At 31.3% G+C, this 20,819-nt stretch overlaps 1 protein-coding gene across 1 annotated transcript in view; it reads right to left on the bottom strand.

The window, feature by feature from the left end:
- Positions 1-1,651: 1,651 nt before the first annotated feature.
- Positions 1,652-20,819, bottom strand: part of LOC102896762 (cadherin-10) — a 135,613-nt gene continuing 116,445 nt past the window's right edge. The window contains exons 8-12 of the mRNA XM_006907117.3: positions 17,875-18,011; positions 12,895-13,016; positions 7,954-8,062; positions 5,024-5,275; positions 1,652-2,704 (exon numbers count right to left, since the gene is read on the bottom strand). Of these exons, the coding sequence (XP_006907179.1) occupies positions 2,214-2,704; positions 5,024-5,275; positions 7,954-8,062; positions 12,895-13,016; positions 17,875-18,011 (1,111 nt within the window). The 3' untranslated portion in view covers positions 1,652-2,213. The remainder of the gene's footprint in view (positions 2,705-5,023; positions 5,276-7,953; positions 8,063-12,894; positions 13,017-17,874; positions 18,012-20,819) is intronic.

Genomic DNA, 20,819 nt, shown 5'->3' with positions numbered 1-20,819 from the left:
AAATTATCTGAATGAAGATAAAAATATTCAAGTAAGAATTCTAACTATTGACATCTTATATTAAGAAGATAGGTAATGCTGGAAATGTATTTATTTATTTTTATTTATTATTATTATTTATGCCTATAGCACCTGGTCTTCTTAGGTGGTCTCCCAAACAAATACTAACTAGGTCCGAAACCTGCTTAGCTTCCGAGATCAAACATTGGGCTTGTTGAGGGTGGCATGGCCAGAGACCACGGACCATGGGTCCCCTAGGGCACGAACCCAGGGCCTTCTGCATGTAAATCGGAGTGCTAACTGCTACACTATGGAACCATATCCGGTAATGCTGGAAATTTAAAAACTAATTTTCAATCAAATGAATATTTTACATTTTGAATCATAAGTAATGAGAAATGCTCATAATATACGTCTTTATCTTTTCCATTTCTTGCTACAACTAGGATATTAAGGGTTTTCTCTTCAAGTTCAGCATATATGATCAAACCTTTATGTTTCCTTAAACTTTGAACTTTTGACAGTTAGCCTTCTGGGTACATAAAAGGGTTTTTGGAATATAGGAAGTAGAACAAACTAGGTTTTACTATGGTCTGATGAGTCACTTAACCTTGTGACTGTAATTTTAACTAGACCGCATGGGTTGTTTTTCTTTCATAATTAATTACCGTGAAAACTAAAATATCTGTGGTCAGAGGGATGCTTGCCTTTTTAGCATAGAAGTCGAAGGAAGGAAAATCATTCAAGAAGATGGAAATAATTAATTCTGCCTTAAGGATGTCAGTATTGCATTCTGACTCACTCCAAAAGCATAGCATTTTCACTAATTAGAAAGCACAAATCTTTGGTATTCTTTACAATATACACAGCAGGGAATGCAACTTCTTAGTGTAGGGCCAACATAGTGCTCCGTTTAAAATAAATCATGTTTGGAACTTGTGAAAAGAGGGACCAGTTAGTGGTAGCTGGCCTCCATGAATCTCAGGAACTCTGAAATTAACTGCCAGTTTCGTGGGAGGTTTTTTTGTTTGTTTTCTATTGAATTGACAGAAAAGTAGACTTTATCATAAATAAATAAATAAATGTATAATGCAGTTTTGAAAACCTGACATAATCACAATACTGTATCTTAATGGAATATTTAGCATTATTACTCTCATTACAAGGCAATTTCAATGTCACCATGGGAAATAAGTATATTTTCCATTAAAAGATTACTTCTGTCCGAAATCTTTCTGAATTCTCATTGCCTATAAATCTCAATAGCAAAAATGTCATACAAAAATAAGAAAATGTTTTATTCTATCAGATATTATTTTGGTAAATATGAAGAAAAAAATTACTGCATTGCTAGTGTTTTGGGATAGTTAGCATAAGGATGGCCATGTTTTAGATTTGCTTAAATGGCAAGTTTTTAAGTGGTCTATAGATTAATGTTACTTTTAATGTGATGAGTTGTTCACATGTCACAGCATAACAAAACTCAATCGAAAAATAATTTTTACCTAAATCATTTGATTAGACCCATCAGCAGTAATTACAATGACTTTGTGTTCTTACCTGCATTCAATATAATTTTGTACCAAGATATTTAATGGATAAAAAAAAACTTTTCCTTCCTAGAGAAAAAAAAAAGAAGCTAGAGACAAGGTAGTTGTAAAAACTGGTTTATTTTTTAAAAATAAATACAAAAATATAAATATAAAACATTAGCAGATAGAATTTGATGAAATGAAATTGCACAAACGTTTTGTATACCAGGTTGCATATCACATCTACTAACACCACATGTACATTTTTTAAAATTTAATGTACAGAACAGGATATACCTTAAAATTTTTATTCACTTTTTTTTTTTTAAAAGCTTCATTTGCAAGGGCAAGACATGTATCTAACAGAAGCGGCTTGTTCGTGAGGTTACTTAAGGGAGAACTATCCTGTTCGTGTTTCTGAAATTATCTTTATTTCCTAAAATGGACAACACTGAATTTCCATAGCTTTGGCTCTTGGAAGTGATTAAATAAAATGTCGTATTTATTCCATGAGACATCCTACAGGAAAGAATTAATGTAATTAATGAACAAATTTAAAAGTAAAAGGGAAAAAAATTGTGCTGAGTGGCAGGAAAATTCTCCTGAAGACCAAATATTGTGAAGTGGAGACGGCGTAGGTAAAGTTACTTCCTCTTGTTCCGACAGAATAGGTATCCTAGGTTATGAGTCTTTGTCACTTTCCCCGCCCCCATACATTTCCGCCAGCTTATTGAACCGAGGGCCCCATTCCCGGAGGTAATCATAGTTTTGGTCTCCGTCGGTGGTACCTGATTCTAACGAACTCAGAGATTCCGCAATGGAATCGGTTCCTTCGTAGGCATAGGTTGCGAGGGAGTCGTAGGGTGGTGCGGTGGGATCCAGATCATGCTCTTTTAGCCTTTCGTTAATGAAATCCCGCACATCCGTGTTATCTGGGGCTGTAGGAGTCCTCCGAGGTATGAATAAAGTTTCCGGAATAATATCTCGCCGGAGCTTTTTTTCCTCGATAGCTGCAGGATTCCTCAAGGTGCCGATGTCAAAGGCCTGGGTGTCCTCCTCTCCGCCACCTTCGTCGTTATAGCTGACGATGTTGTCTCTGATGTCCTCTTTGGACAAGATCAGAGGCTCTTTTTTCCGCTGTCTTTTCAGAGCTGCAAACAGTACTACTATCACTTAGGGGAAAAAAAAAAAAAAAGACACATTAAAGGTCCACCTAAAACACCATCTACATGATGAGTAGAAATGCTATAGAGTTTAAGCAATAGGTTTTCCCAGACAGGTTAGTATTTAAGATTAATTTTGTACTTCCACCATTTTTGTTGAAGGATTTCGCTAGGATGTTAGAGATTAAAAATAGTATGTTTATTTTTAAAGCAATGTGGGATATTTCTCAAATCCAGTGACTTAATCTATTTTTCTAAGTGTTTAAAGATTGTTCCTGATTATACAGATAGTAATCATACTTTGCATTACATAGCGACATAGGGTATTTATTAACAAATAGACACAAATTGAATTCAGGTTCAAGTATAATAATTAAGAAGGGCAAAAATATGCCCATGTTTTTCACATCCTTATTAAATATTTAAAAGGCAGCATTCTTCACAAAATATGAAGTATGAGTTTTTATTTAAATAGCTTTGCTGATGGATTTAGATATATATTTTTTTCTTACATTGTTAAAAGGCTTTAATTACTGGGGTGAAGGGGGGAGACCACATTGTTTAGATGTTATTAGTTTAGAAGTTTTCCATAGAAATATATATCATGCATGAGATCAAAAATAATTGTTGGATCACATGATAGCAGAGTGAATTCAAATTACTACATGAAACTGACTGCAAAAACCACGTATGAACCTTGGCTAGATACATCTTAAACAGGTATAGATCCTATAAACAGGTAAAAATATGTATCACTCAGAAAGGATAGTTCCTTATTTCCATGACAAGTTATCAATAACAATAGCAACTTTGATCTCAATAATGGTAACAGCAAAAGAAATAGAAAAAAATTAATATCAAATTCCACCCGGTCATATTAATTTCCCACCTTCCTTCATGATCCTCATACATTTTGGTCATGATCCTTTAAAATGACAATTAGGAGAAACAGATGTGTATTCAATTAGATGAGGAAAGGGAGGTAAAATATCTTACCAGGTATATGTATGAAGAAATATCTATATTTAGTCTCTTTAGAATAAACATTTAAACAATATGGGATTTATTATTGTTAGGAATTGAATGTATCCCCTCAAAACTCATATGTGAAAACCTAAATCCTCAGCCTGATGGGATTTGGAGGTTAAGTCTTTGGGAGATAATTGGTCACTGAGAAAGCGCCTTCATGAATGGAATCGGTGCTCTTATAAAAAGGGACACAGCGGAGATGGTTGTTTTCTGCCATGTGAGGAAACAACAGAAGACAGCCATTTGCAAACTAGGAAGTATGCCTTCAGCTAACACAGAAGGGCCAGTGCCTTGATTTTGCACTTCCCAGCATCCAGAACTTTGAGAAATAAATTTCTGTGGTTTACGCTATGTGTCTCTGGTACTGTGTTATAGCAGCTCAAGTTGACAATTATTCTGTGAAGTAGTATTAAGTTATGTTTTATCTTTTATTAATATAGAATGGTCAGATTACTTGCCTTTAAGCTTATTATGCAAGAGTGCAATGAGACTTTTTTTTAATGCAACATATAAGAAAGTTTCAATTTTGGAGAAAATATGACATTTTTTCCCTAAATTTATGTATTCATACACACATATAAACTTCTGATATAAAAATTTTAAACCTCAGATGGTTTATCAACCAAATGATCTTACTCAACAAAAAAAAAGTTTCTAATAATGAAAGTAATAAAACTTACAAAGGTGAGCTCCAAAATCCAAGTTCATTTCACTGCTTCTTAAAATGTTAGATACAGTGTTTTTTTGATTAGGGTCATAAGAATATTCACAGTAATTTTAAGATAATGCAACTAGAGAGTAAATTTAACCTGATTCTTATTTCAAAGGCAATTAAAAAGCAATTTGCTCTAGGTTATAAAATCAAGTATCATTGTTTTAAGGACAAGTCAACCAAGTAAAGGACCTTTTTAAAATTATTTCAGAAAAGAGTAAGATAGTGAGGCTTCCATCCAGCCATAAAATAGGTGGAAACAAACTTTAGATTTACTGAAAAACTATATATACAGTGACTAACTGCAAAGTGTCTTGCCTTGTTTCAGCCACTCAGAAATTGCATAACCTTGGAAAATGTGTTGACTATTTCTGACTTTCAATTTCATTATTTATAAAAGGAAGGTTTTATTTTATCGAGTCAGATAAAATATTTTAATATAAACGACATTCCATAGTTAATTTACATCTATCTGAAACATCAAGGGTAGTTTGGGAGGAGGTATTTTAATAGCAACAGTCCTTATTTACTAACACATCAAAGTAAGCAATCTAGGGAATAATCTTACTTGCTCTGACATTCCTTACCCAACAGAATGATGATGCAGAGGAGAATGGCGATCAAGGCCCCTGTGCTGAGGCCCGCAGGGAGCAGCAGCGCTTCCGCGCTGCAGGACTGCATGTTGCCTTGGCTATCGCAAGCGCACACTCGGATGGTCAGCGTGCCCGTGCTGCTCTGAATTGGGTAATCGTTGTCTGATATCACGACAGGCAACAGGTAGGTACTTATTTCATGTCTGTTGAATCCATTTTTTCTAGTTAAAATTCTGGCTGTGTTATCTAAAATAAATTTTAAATTATTACAAATAGCTTGGAACAGTGCCTCTGTCTCATCCCGATCACCGTGGTTTTAACATACACATAAGCGATGTTTATGCAAAATATAAAAATTGATATAAATTTTCCTATAAAATGTATACGATATAATTAAAATATAGATAAGATAAATTAGTTTGTGGAATCTAATATGATTGCTTATATATTAGATTTTCAAAATGGTGAATTTTTAATAGTCAATCATTTATCAAGACTACATAGATAGCATACTGTTTTTCAAAATTTTCAGAAAACAAATATGCCTAGCAAGAAAAAATGTACATACATGTCTACACACATATATAACACATTAATCCAATATTCACATTATCCAAATTTACTCAATGTAATTGAGTAAATTTTCATTGTAATTGTACTTTAAAAATCAATGCAGTCAGAAACTTCATGAGTCTCAATATATGAACTATAGTGAGCAAGTTACTTAATATTTCTGAACTTTGATTTCTACCCATAAACATGAATAAATGTATATAGTTCAAAATATTGGTGGAAGACAGCTGATATGGAATGAATAATAGGCACACGGAAAGAAGCAGGGGTCTAATAAAGGCCAGCATCTTACTACCTAGTAGATTGCTACTGATATTTATTTGATCTAACTCACTCAGGATCTGTGAATGGGAGTTGTGGGTTAATAAAAAAAATTTCTTCTAGCCCTTTATAATCAATACATATTAAAAAATAAAATCATTGTATACTTGGATGATAATTTCCTACTCTATTTGTCCAATGCACTTAGCCTAGTTTAGTCAGTCCTGTAGAGCTGGGTGAGAATGAGTTAGCCAATTTCTAAATTAAACAAGAGAAAAAACTGACAATTTCTCACAGGTATAGTTGTTTGAACATAAAATAATCTTTTCTTAAATAATTAGTGAGAAGTTAAATTCTACTGTATCAATTAACTACATAAGCTATGAAAGTGGATTAATAAAATAAAAGATGTACATAACCAGATTTTAAAAATAAAATGTAGTGTCCTGATAATTTTACAATATTGACTTATCTTCTAAGAAGTATTACAATATAATTCTTCCATTCTTAAGCCTACACTAAAATAAACATTTATAAGCATGTGGGTATTTTTAGAATTTCCTTGCCTTATACTTTTTAAATGTTTGAAGAGTTCGTAAATCTTAATTTTGCCTACAATAACTGATATATTGAAGAACAAAATAAGGATTTATCTTAAACTAACCATTCTATTCGAATCATTTTGTCTCATCTCGATCACCGTGGTTTTGACATACACATTGTTTTGATGAAGTTTTTGGATCAGAAACTCTTTCTAACATAGGAAAATGGTACTGTTTGTCAAAAATTAAGACTAGCCTTGAGTTGTTTTCCCAGTAACTGTGAAATGCTGTGTAAGATGTACTATTTCAAATCTCTATTACTTTTTAAAATTGAGAGGTGGTTTGGTTGGGATCTAGGGCTCAGTTTATTAGGAACATAAAACAAATTAAAATGCAATTAGAAAGAGGTAGACTATTGTCAATTCAGTACTGAGGCTGTCCAGTCTAAGTTCTGTGTTTAGGTTGCCAGATTCAGCAAATGAAAATGATGGCTTGTTTTCTTGACATTCAAATGTAACTGAACATTTTGTATTTTAACTGCCAACTGTATGTTGATTTTTCCAATCACAATTATTTTTGGTGTCCAGAGGGAGAGAAAACATAGACATTTCAGAAATTCAAATTTAGATCTATAGGTGTTACCTATAGATCCACTTCCCTTGACTGATTTGTGCAAAGTTCCTACTACATCATATATCTCAAGTAACAATTGGCTCAATATAAAACTATCCATTACCTTAAACTACTTTCTGATATTCTGAATGCCACCTAGAGGTGATATAGCAACCTGGCTCTGCCAGCATACACACAACTGTTAGGAAGGAACTATAAATATGCCAAAGCAGTTAGATTTATTTTAAGAATATCTATAGTTGCTCTAAAACAAGTATGCTTTATAACAAAAACTAGCTGATGCCATTGTTTAACATCAATTTACGAAGGAGAGAAAAGCTCTAATTACATACTTTTATTTAGACCAGAATAATTGCCATACTTATTTTCAAAGAAAAAGCTGTTCAACTTTTTAAAAATAGTAACAATTTTCATATATTTTTTCTCTAAAATATGTTTCTATCTTTTTTGAGAATGCAAAACATGCAACTTTAGTATTTTTGATCACAGAGACATTATAAAATTCATATATTACACAGGAGAATAGTGTATCTTGGCTTTGCAACTATGCTTTTTGTACAGTCCCTTCACGGGTTGATATACTACTTCTCTTTCTTCTCACTCTTCTTCTTTGTTCTACCCTTTTTCTTAAGAAAATTGCTTTTTCCCAGCCTTCCTTGAATGTTTTTTGAGATTCAATCTTTTAATTAGGATCCATATAGAGATTTCTTTCACATATTTGATTATTTTAAAATTCAAGAAAGTAAACCCTATCAAGCAAGAAATTGCCATAATATCTCATTAAATATCCGACAGAAACACAATTTTTAACAAAGATCAATAAATTAATACATCAAGTAAATGGCAATTGTTATCTTAAAGAAAATGTCTCATTGATGTCACCTTAAATCATAACGAACACGTTCTGAAATTTACCTTCATTATCCTGTACTGTGAAGTTTGGATTTACAGCAGCTAAACTGAAGAAAAATTTCTGTCCGCCTAAAGGGTCATCTTTATCTACTGCACTTATAGTCTGTATTAGCTGCAGAAAAGAGAAAAATACATATTTGTCAAAATTCCATGGGTATAATCTGCTTATAACATGTAAATTTTGATATCTAATTTATTTCAAAAATTTTAAAGGCAATTGATTTTCTTCCACCTGCATTTATCTTTGAGTTATTCCATTTATTTTATTATTACTTTGATTTTAACAAAGTCCCTATTTCTTTCATTCTCCCTCTCCCTGCGTGTGTTACTCTGTCTCTGTTTTTGCCTATCTCAATTTCTCTTAAATATTACCCATTCCTTCAAAATGATAAATGGTAATATATTTTTTATAGTTTTGTTAATTTAGATATAGCTTTTGAAGTGAGTAGTGTATTTCAAATATATTTGAACACTGATCTGGAAAAGTTTATATAATGTAGGAAAAATTAGAAAATTATTTTGATTGAGGCTTTGCTCCTTATCAAAAAAGTGAAAACTACTCAAAAAAAATCTAAAGATTTTATAGACAATACTATACATACCTTTTTTTTAAAAAAAGACAAACATTATTGTCTACTTTAACAGTAACAATTCACTTCATTTGCACCATCAATACAATTATGTATTTTTAAATTCAACATATGCATACTATGAGAAAAGGTTATATTAGAAGGGTTATTTTATTTTATAACTCTTTGTATTATTTTCTGGTAACAATATAAGAAACTATCTGGTAACAAAGTAAAAATATTAACACCTTATACTATAATCAGATTATTGATTTGAACATGTTATATGATTAATTGATATTATAAAATATATACGTAATATAGCTATGTACTTTTTTGCATACATACCTACTTTGTCGTTAACTTATATATATAATATTTTACATATTTTTTGCATATTTTGATTTTGCAAGGGGGCTTCAGAAATAGTTAAAAATGTGTACTGATATCTATATAAATGGTCAAATATACTTGAATGAAAATATTTGTTACTGACATTTTGTTGATTTAAAAAGGAATTTAAGTTTAAAACATGATGTAAAATAATTAAAAAACAAATTATTTTAACTATTCTGTATTAAATTATTTTTCTTTTAAAGTGTCTTATAAAAATAACAATGCGGTAAGTTTGAGGCACTCCTTATTTAATTAAATAACCCTAACCATTTATTTCAAAATGATACAAGAAATATAATTGAAACAAACAAAGATAAATGTTTATTATCTAGAAATAGGCAGCTAAAAAATTTTTAATTTTGAAAAATTTTAAAAATACATTTTAAAATATAATAACTACATTGTGAAATGTTAGTGGTAATTTAAGATTAAATAAAAGCAAGAATTCGTGGCTAATGGCTTACCCAAAAGACGGTACATATATAAAAAAATTAAACAAAATGTTAAAATAATGTTAACTAATTTCCTTTAAGAGGTATTGATTCAATTACAAAAACATTTCTCGACTGATGTGTTTGTCAAGCAGCCTAAAAATTTTATTTTTAAATAGTGATTTGTTAGAATAAATTGAAGAGGAAAAAATGATATAAATGTGATAACATATCAAGAAAGATAGTAGACTGATGGAAATTCTTGTTTATATGTATCATTAAGATTAATACGTTAACATATAGAGATATAAATGATAAAAAGTGAAAGTAGAGATGATGATCTTTTAAAAGAAAAACTACAATGTCTCATAATAAATATACATTTGCAACTGTAATTACAATTTACAATTCCTGCTCATTTTTACACTTCAGAAAAAATGGCCACATCTTTATATATATCTGTAAGAACATTTAAAGGTTTATGTAGCAATTCTCAATTAAAATATATTATTTTAATTAAAAATGGTAGCATTGTAGATTTCAAAATCAATGGTTCACTGATATATTTTCATTAAATGTTATAGAGTGAATAAGTCAAGCTCATATTAACAATACAAACAAAATAGAATCACATGTCGGAAATCTATATCACATTACAACATATTTTTATGATCCCAAGACTTCTCTATTGCAGATTGAGGCATTTACTTCTTTTCACAATATACTTTTTTCCTTCAGGACATAACTTGGCTTCTAGTGTCCAACTTCCTCATAACCAGCATTTACTTTTCAATCCAGTCTTCCTTTCCTTTTCCAGTCATACATTAAAAAATCACAGTATTTTGATTTGGTATATTACCATAAAGAGTTACAATAGAAATCAGAAGTTGGCTACAAGGAGATAAACCATACCTTTGTGTCTCTATGTAAGCACTCGCTATTTTATTTCTGCTGGAGACAAATTTATTTTGGCCCATTTCCAAAAAAAGAAGTTACCACAATTAGGCAAAAAAGATAAACTAGTGATGTCCAGTATTTATTTTGAGCATATGAAAAATAGACACATATAAGTCATTTATATTTTATCTCCTTGGCGGTTAAAAAATTTGTTAATATTTTCCACTGGGCTTTTCTTGAATAATCTTAAATCAACTTAAGTGGTGTTTCAGGGAGTATATTATAATAGAGTTTGGGATGATGAATGGAATTTAAGATGTTTAAAGTTAAACCATTCACTAAGTTTTATTGTTTTAATTTTTTTTTTTTTTTTTTAGCGGGAAGACTAATAGTTTCTGTTGATGAAAAAAAATTCCCTTTATTCTGATAAAAAGAATCCTTCTTCAGTTGCTGAGGAAGTAACATCACTGTTCAAAGGAAAATATGTAAAGGGATATTTTGGGTTTGAGAAGTGTGTGGACTTTAGATACCCATGGATGTTTAACATAAGCAGCAGTCTTCTCTGAGAAGACTGACTCAGGGAAATCTCCTATGAGACTGAAATGCTATTTCCTTCCCATAGAAATTAAAAAATTTAAAATACATTTTATTTACTGAAGGCATGGTGCATGTGTGAGGGAAAATGGAAGACAAGAAAGCCAGCCAGTCCTCTCTTCTTCCATCTCCCAAGGTCCCCTGACTCTCTCCGAGATGAAAAAAAAAAAAGGAGGGTCAAGTGGCCTAGTTCAGGCACAAGAGGGAACTATTAATACTATATTATTGTAAGTTGCATCCTTTCCAAGGAGGAAAGTCTCCTATTTTTACAGCAGGGAATAGGCAAATAATGAGTTGGGGGTGGCAATTAGCTTTATTTCTGTCTTCTCATTTTGTCCACGCACCAAATGAATAGAATTATTTCTCATAGAGTTGTTCTAAATGCTACTCTTAAAGAACACGTAATTTGGAGGAGTATTGGGTAGATTGAAATACTCTATAAATAACTAAAGCACACCCAGAAGACCTGACCAAGCTCTCGCTTCCTGAGGGGAAGACAAGACAGAGTTAACAAATGAATTTCGAGAAAGGCTCAGGGAAGGACTTTACCAAATTGCTTTGATTTTTCCTGCCAGGATGTCATAACCTAGAATTCCATTATTGAGTATATAACAGGTTAGTTTAAGCAACCATTTTTCAGCCGATGAGACCAAAATGACACCTAACAAACTGGTCTTATTAAAAATAATTGCTAACTACTTTTTAAAAATTAAAATCAGCTTTGATTTGATTATATTTTCCTTTAATATGTCAACTAATTTTTAAAAGACTGTAAAATATAAAGTTACTGAGCTAGATAAAGTTAAAAAAAAAGGAATCCCTTATTTTGTGTATTTTGAATACTTTTGAAATTCAGTATTTATAATGACTCAAATGGTCTGAAAAGATATCTCTTGAAAATCAGATAGAAAAATCATAGAGGGAGCAATGTATGCAGCAGTTGCAAAGTGGGTAATTTATCTTTTAGAGAAAAAGCTTCAACTTATATCATGCTGAGCCTGGCAGGCAGACGACTATTTGGAACGGTATTTTTAGGGCACACACTGTTTCATTAAGAAGTAGGTCGGAAGTAGCTAAGTCACTTAAATATTCCAAATTAAACATTTCCATAACATTTTCAAATAAAAAAATGAGTCCAACTGCAACAGTTTTACCATTTCGAACAATAGACAGGCTATTGAATTCCTGTTACAATCTTCAGAAGGAAGAATCTGAGCTATTTCACATTGTAATTTGCATAAAAATGTAACAATGACATTGATGTTTATAAAGAGCATCAAATGATGTCAAAACACCATACAGTTTTACGGTGGCTCCTCTTTCTTTAATAAAACAAATTTGATTCCTAATTATTATTTATAACAGGCGGCTTCATTCTGTGAAGATAGCACTCAAACCAATTAAGAACATTTCTTTCAGCCATATACGCTGGAGCTTTTCAAACAACAAAATGAGTCCACTGAGGAAAAGACTTAAAGAGTTATAAATAAAGCTGATATAGAAAGAATATTTAAAGGAGAACACTAAGTCATTAAGTACTTTATGTGTTGCTACAATGAGGAAATAAACGTATAAATGTAAAGAGCAAATTCTGCAGCCCTGCTTCAAAATCTGTTTGCGTATATTGAAATACTGATGGAATGTTTTGCTGATCCCATGTATTTGTTTGTTTTTTCTAACTTTTATTTCTCATATCTCTAGCAGTTATCAATATTTATCTAATGACACAGCAGGGGTTTTTTCTTTGTTTTTTTTTGTTTATTTGTTTTCGAAAGTTTATAAATGTAAAGTTATTTATTCTTATACTTTAACTTTTGTGACAACAATAAAATCTTATAATTACGTCAGGACTTTACAAAAGAAATATGAAACTTCTTATACTGTAATTTAAAACATTTTCAATCTTAAAAACATCAGAGTTTGTTTTTAGATCTATTACTGCTAAGACTTTATGGGTGTTTTTATCTCTGTTTGCTCATTCCTCTTAGGATTGGGAAAAGAAAATTTAATCACGCCATTAAAATCTTCCCATGCTTTCAAATCCTACAAGTACTCACCTGTCCTGGTCTGGCATTTTCACAAACAAAAGTATCATAGAACACAGCAAATTGTGGAGCATTGTCATTAACATCCAAAATTCTCACAAAAACAGCCACACGTGTCATCTCTTTGGGGTTGTCTAGAAAAGAGAAAGGAAAATTTTAGAGTTTCTACCAGATTTAGTTTGTATAAGCATCTCATGGATATTAAATGCTCACATACAAATAAACATCACATTTCTTCTACTAACATAATGAGCAAATGCAATAAAGAAAATTACTAAGAGCCTAATTAAGTAGTCACGAATTCAGTTATTATTGGGCTCTAGAGTACTATTATTATTTTGGAAAATCTTTTTAAAAGCACAATACAGTGTAATTGAGTTCACTGTATTGTGAACTCAAATGCATAAAATAAGAACAAATGCATAAAATAAGAACAAATATTTATTAAATCTTTGTTATACATCATTATTTTGCTTAATCTTTATTGATTTTTTTAGATGAAAAAGTAGTTTTAAATAAATTAGTAACTTGCTCAAGATCGTTAGCTTCTAAGTGGTAGTTTGTTATATTACAACCTAACCGCTGACCACTTTTATCACAAAGGTATCCCAACAGCTACTCTCAACTTTCTTTTTGGAAATTTTAATATGTAGCTACTAATTCTACAAATTGAATAGAAATTTACAATGAAATGTCTCATTAATATAATTGTTACTGGTATCATTTCAACCATCCAGGCTCAATTTTGCATAACAAAATCAGTTTAACAGTATAATAAGTATAATTTTTTTTGCTACAAATGATGAAATCAAGAGCATCAAAGTTTTCCCATAAAAACATGCATTTAAAAATTGTTTCAACTGTAAATAGAATTTTAAAATATAAATGTCTATTTAGCTTAGTCTTGGGTAACAACCTAGTATTAGTCATATTTACATTATAGCCACTGTGGATTTTTCTAGGATCTTGTACTAATATGTGAGAGTGTTTTGACATCTTAAATTCAGGTTATATTCGTCAGCCTTCATGATATCAAAACCTCAATCTTTGGATATAGTTAAAATTCTGCGTAAACTTTGGCAAACACAAGCTGAAGATGAATATAAAAAGAAAAAGAAGATAATTAGCTAAAAACAAAGCAAAACAAACAAAGAGCAGATGAGCTGAGGGACAGTAGGAATCTTATTAAATGGCCTCTACCAACATGGGTTATGAGTAATATTGTTTACCCTTGTGGAATATATCTGACTTTCTAATTTTATCTAAATAATTTTTTAGATACAAGGGTAAAAAATATTGTCAGGTGCAAATAGGGAATATGTCACTACTCAAAAGAATTTCTTTCTCCTCCTTGCTCTCCATGTAATTATAATGTTACTAAAATAATGAAATCAGCACTTTTCAAAAATAATGTGTAAGAACTGATTATTCAGCAGAGACATTTTCAAGGCTGAAGTAGTATGAAGACAGGCAGACAGAATTCTAAATCCATTTTGAAGTCTATTTACCTTTTCTTCTTTTCAACAGAAACTTTCAAATGCCTTCCCTCTGTAACACTTCAGTTGTACCTCAGTCTTCTTAACCCGTATGAATTCAGTTTTCAGGTTCTGGTTTCATATTTTCTAACGTATTGCTACATATATTTCACTTCTTAGTGTGTTAGGTGATTAAAAAGTTCAGACCCTGGGGTCACACAGAGCTGCTTTGATTCCCATATCCGTCACTCATTCACGATATGACTGGCCAATTTACTCCATCTCTCTAATGCCTCAGTTTACTCAATGTGCATCAAAATTGAACTTCTAATCTTATAGTTATTTGAAAAATTAAATTTAATGCATGAAAACTTCTTATCAAAGTATCAGTTTGTTGGTAAGTACCCAATATGTGTTGAGCATTTTTATTAAGATCGTCTTTATCGACAGCCATATCTTCTTCATTTCCTTACGTTACTTAAGAGTGTATGCTCTTTCTCCACACAAAGCATCCACACAATAAAAACTAGCTTTCCTACAATTCATGTGGGTCTGAAGAGAAGTACATTTTGAGAAAAGTGGAGAGGAGAAAAATGGCATTCTACTATTTTGCCACCTCTCTTACTTGTGGACCATTTGCTAATATCCGGAGGCACAGTGTCTGCCTACGAATGAACCATCAATCATCTAAAGTTACTTGCTGCTGTGTAGAAGAGTGGGAAGGTATTATTCTTCCATATTTTCTGGAACATGCTCTTTAACCTACTTATATATTTAGTGGACATAAGCAACATATTTTCTTTCAATATAAAGTTTTGAAATAAAAATAGCTCTTTTGTGGGTAGCAATTTACTTTCTAACTATGCCACAGAGTGAAGAGAGACAGAAATGTTTCACATCTAAAAAATTGCACTGTCAGTCTCTTCCCTAACAATACGTAGAGATTCTCCAGCCTCTTTACAAATAACTCAAGGCTCTTCAAATCAAAAGCTAAATCCACAGGGATTAATGTGCTTTGTAAAGCATCAGGCCTAGAGTCACCTATTCAAAAAACAGTACTTGCACTGATCTTTTTTACTGGCAGATGCTACAGTCTACATATAAATAAAAACATAAAGCATTCCAAGGAAGCATTGTACTGAATAGCAGCTGGCATGTATTTATCACCTGAGTCTCTCTCAGGGTCATCAAGGCAAACGCTGTTGTAGCAAGAATATATCAGTGGTAAAGGATCTTAAAATGTACAGCAGAAGAGGAATCTGTACCTATGTATCCACAGGCTTTCCATGCCTCCCAGAAGATGAAATTAAATTATTATCTAGAAATTTCAGGCTTTAGAAAGATGTATATTTTCTATCTTATGGCAAGAATTTCCACTAATAAGAAACTAGGTATAGGTAATGGAATCTTTCAGTCATAAACTTTGCTCAACTGTCTTCAGAATGTACTGCAATAATTATAGTTAAATTTTCAGATGTAATTAGAGAAATTTACTGGTTTTTACAATGATGTATCCTATAATCCCTGACTATGTCATTAATTTGAGATTTTTTATTCTTCACATAGCATTTAAAAATATTTTTTAAAAAAGAAAAAGAAGTTTTTCATGGTATAATGCACTAAATAATTATCTGAAGTAGCATGTGCCATATGGTGTGATATACTGCTGTAGGATGTAGAATTAAACAGTTAGAGGCAGGGCCTGGAAACATATTGGTTAGGAAGTGTATTTATATGTCGTTGTGTCCTGCCTGCTTAGTATTTGGTGTATGACACATTTACCATAAACCCAGTGTTTAAAATCTAGTAAAAACTATTTCCTGTATGCCATTCTCCTCTTACCCTCATTCCTTTTAATACTTGGAACAGCAAAATGGGCCCCTGACTGCTTGTGGTTTGGCAGACAGACATTCTCAGCAGCTACTCCATAGACTGATTCATTTAAGGGCAAGAAACAGGTTTAGTTTTGAAAAAGAAGAATGTAATTGGCCTGGCTTTTTACAGAATCGTAATTACTTCTACTAGCTTTAGAAGTTAAATTTCTCCGAGTATCTGAAATGGAAAATACAGTTTCTAGCTCGCTGGTCTTGAATAAGGATCTTGAATCAAGAGAGAAAACAAACAACCATGATTCTGAAATGACCAGATTGAATCCTGTTGGGCACTTCTAATCATGGTGATGTGGGGACAGATAGAGAAATAAAAGTTTTCTTTAAAAAATAAACTAAAAACAAAAATATCTTCTGTTAGCCTTAAAAGGCACAGCCATTTACAACTCAGGATAGGAACACCGAACCATTTGGAGCATCATGTTATTCCATATTTCAAAGCCTGATTTAAGGAGAAAGCTGAATGTACTTTATCTTGAAGCTTTGAATTTTGTGCTGATCATCCGTCTAGACTAGTTCCATCTTTCTGAGACTCTGGTATTCAGCCCCAATGATCTGCTTCTCAAATCCTGAAATGGATACTTCAAATAACCTTGACCTTGATACGTGTTTGTGGATTCAGCTTAGTATTTCAGATCTGGAATTTCTAGGTTTCGTTTTTCACCATGATTCAGTCCCTAATTAACATTTCTTTTTAAAACAGTTAAAGAGCTACTCTGCTCCACATATATAGTACAGGAATCAGAAACCATGAGCAGGTTTGGATATGTGGACAGGGCTGGCTTCATGGGCATGCATAACTATACAGGGCTTCACACTGAGAAGGACCACAATCTTGTTTTAACACTCTGCTGTGGCCATGTTAATATTTCTTAATCGTTTTTAGCAAAAGGCCTGACATTTTCAATTTAAAATGGGCTCCGCAAATTATGTAGAAAATCCTATACACAAGCAAGAACTTTTACTAGTAGAGACAGATGTGGTTTTGAATCCTGGCTCTGCCTGCTACTAGTTGGATGAAATCTGGTAAATTATGTGTACAATTCAGTATTTGATCTAGAAACACAATGACTGGTTCCAAATCCCAGTTTTACTACTTCTGGCACTGTGATTTTGGGCAAGTTACCAAAACTCTTGGAATCTTCTTTCCTTCTCTGTCGAATAAGGTCAAAAATATTAGTAGGGAAAAATTAATTTAAAATTCTTAGACTAATATCTGGAAAAGAGTGTTTAATATTAACTATTATTACAATTACTTTGGTTTTCTTGTTTGTAAAAAGTAATAGTATGTACCTATATGTTTTTAAAATTAAGTGATATACACCCAACATTTAGCATAGATTCTTATTCATAGTGTCCATGAAACAAATTTATTTCTCTTTTCCCAAACTAGAACGTCTTTAGTACCCAATTCTAGATTTTTTATTAATGTAAAATGTACATTTATCTCTATCTAGAGCTATCACTTACTATATATAAAAAGTATTAAAAATTATAGGTGTTGAGAAGTTTTTTAAAAACTTAGATTAAAATTATAAATCACGTATACAATGAAAAGGAATTACTTTTAATATAAAATAAAACCTAAAAATATATGTTAAATGTTATACACATAAAATTCATCTTACTGATTTCAGCAGCTATAATGGTAAGATTGTGCCATTGAGATAGTTCACGGTCAAGTGGCTTTGATGTATAAAGGGATCCATTTCCAGAATGTATGTTAAAGATCCTGTCAAGGTCAGTATGGCGATCCAAGGAAAATCTGAACATAGAAGGCGAAGAAAAATACATGGCAGTGTTATTGATGGTTTGCAGGATAAAATGTTAAAATGTGAAGACACACATGTAGGGATATATCATAATTTCAGGAATGTATATAATACTAATCTAGAATGCATGCATTCAAATTTTAGTCTTCTGAATATTTGTTATTAAATCATTATCTCTTTCCATATTATATAGCCTTGATGTATTTTTTTTTCACAAAATAGTTGGCATTATATGTGGTTACATTATCAACTGACTCTACCTGGTAACTGAGCATTCCCTTGAGGAATTACAGAAAGTATCTAATACAACATCTTCCCAGAAGCAAAGTCTTTTTCTTAGTGAGAAAATAGGAAACATTAGTTTCCTCAGAGTAGTAGGTAACCGAATTACAATGGTGTTTACTGGCTTCTTGGTATGATATATATGCAGTTTCAGTTTCTTAATCAAATGTATCGTTATAAACTGTATACGTTTTAACCAGAGGTGCTTTGAAAATATAAAAGTTTGGGAGAGAAGTTTTTATATATTTGTATCAAATTAAGTCAGTGTATTTATATAGATAAAGCAATTATGCTGCTAATTGATTAAAGGTGTTGTATTGGACATCATTCTAGAGCCTAATGCTTGGTTTATCAATCAGGTTGATGCACTTGCGATAAATCCCATTATTTTGAGATTTGTCAGCCGAGGTTTAAAATAGGTTCCTGCTACTTCACAAATGTAGTGGCTTACAATGTTTTATACTTCTGGAGTTAGCAAGCAAAATCTGCAAGTTATACATAATGCTCCATATTAAAAAATTAGAGAAAACAAAGCAAAACTAAAATTATAAGACCAGGAGTAATATTCAGTTATGGTATATATTTTTTTAAGCACAATTGCCATTTATTTTGAGAAAAAACATATGAAATATTATTTAAAATTATGTTTTATGAGTAATAATACAAAATAAAAAAAAGAGATGCCATAAAATTCTCTTCTCTTTAGTGTTCCAAACTTGTATAAAGTTTACAAAAATCAATTGAAATTTATGATCCTTGTGTCTTCTTTTAAATAAACTGAATTAGAAGAACAATTTAACATGTCAATACAACTAATGGGATTTTACTTTTGAGGACTGCTTATTTTAAATTTTTATTTTAAATCAGTTCTAAAAAGAATGTACCAGTGATTTATAAATTTCTTTAACCGACTCAAGTTCTTTCTATTAACACAATATAAATTCAGTTTTGTAATTAAGAGACACATCTTACCATTCACAAATAAAGTAAAAGATTGTACCTCTATATCTGCAATAATTCACAAATTCTAACCCAAGCTGACAAAATTCTTTTACTTCTGAAAGACTTAACATAAATTTTACCTCTTCCTTGGAGTATTCCATGATTACCTGAAGTAGGATCTATCTGTCTATCATAAAGTACCTTGTACCTCTCATCTCTGCCATATACTATGTTGCATTAGAAATTCATGTCATCTCACATCTCTAACTCAAAGTCAAACATGAAAATACCAAGCATCTTATTTGGAGTCTAGTAGGCACTCGAAAACTATTATTTCTCATATTGAATCTTTTTCCCTAACAGACTGAGAACTCCTTGAGTGACTAGATTCTTTGCCATTTTGGCAAATGATAGGTACCTTATTTTTGTAGAAATATGACATGAAGTTTCAATATACTAATCAATATAAAGCATTATTGTGTTTGTCAAATCCATTTTATGTGTGTTTTGTCTTAGCTGTTTCTTGTATTTTAGTTTAAAGAAACAATGAAAACATTTAGTGGATTACATGAAATTATCTTGAAGATACAGAGACCCTGGTTCTTGTTCAAACTTCATATAATTATATTTTTCAATTATCCATTGGCAATTTATGTTTGTTAACTTTCATTTTCCTTTTTAACGTCACTTCCAGAACACACATTTTAAATAAATTCTTTTGATTATTGCATTAAAACCCACAATATATGACATTAACAATTTATAAAGGCCTGGTATTATTCATCTCATAAATAAATGGCTTTAATGAAGATACTTTAATTCTATGAAAAAATATATTGTTGTCACCTCCGTAATGTATTAAGAGTAACATCCAAGAAAATTCATTTGCATTTTCTACATAGGCAACATAAATTCAAGTATTCAATAACTTTCATGGTATAGACTCTGTCACTAATAATCAATGAAGTTATTAATTCTATTGCATGTTATTCATAAGTGAATTATTTCCTTCTGGTCCTTAGACTTGCATTCTGATTAAATATTTTATTTTTTGTTTCAAAATCCACAGCCATATTTTGACATAAAATAATCATCAGTCTGTAAGAGGATGCAAAATCTATTTCATTGTGTGGAGAAATACTTTTGTTGCCACTTAACAATGAGACTAGATTTAAATTGAACTCTTTTTAAAAATATTATATTTCATTATTAAAATGACCATTTTAAAATCTGGAACACAGAGCACGGCCTGTTAAAGTTGGTTGGAACTATGCCAATAAAATTCTGGGTAAGTATTTAATGAGGAAAATTCAAAGTACATATTGGTTATTTAAAAGCTTCAAAGGGAAAAAAGAATGTAGCAGTTTCAGTGAAGATAAATAGATTGGGGAAGGGGCGTTTATGGCGAAGTGATGCTGGCAGATGGGAACTAAACGTGATTACCACGTATAGATTTCTATTGCTAATATGTAACCTGTGATATTGTATGAGAATATAAGAAAATATTTAGGTAAAATTATATAAATCAAATAGTAATTTTAATATATACACAATGTGACTTTAATATATATAAAATA

Source organism: Pteropus alecto, unplaced genomic scaffold (assembly GCF_000325575.1).
Source record: "Pteropus alecto unplaced genomic scaffold, ASM32557v1 scaffold152, whole genome shotgun sequence".
Taxonomy (NCBI): domain Eukaryota; kingdom Metazoa; phylum Chordata; class Mammalia; order Chiroptera; family Pteropodidae; genus Pteropus; species Pteropus alecto.
The sequence above is the reverse complement of the archived record's forward strand: the minus strand, read 5'-3'. Positions and strand labels throughout refer to the sequence as shown.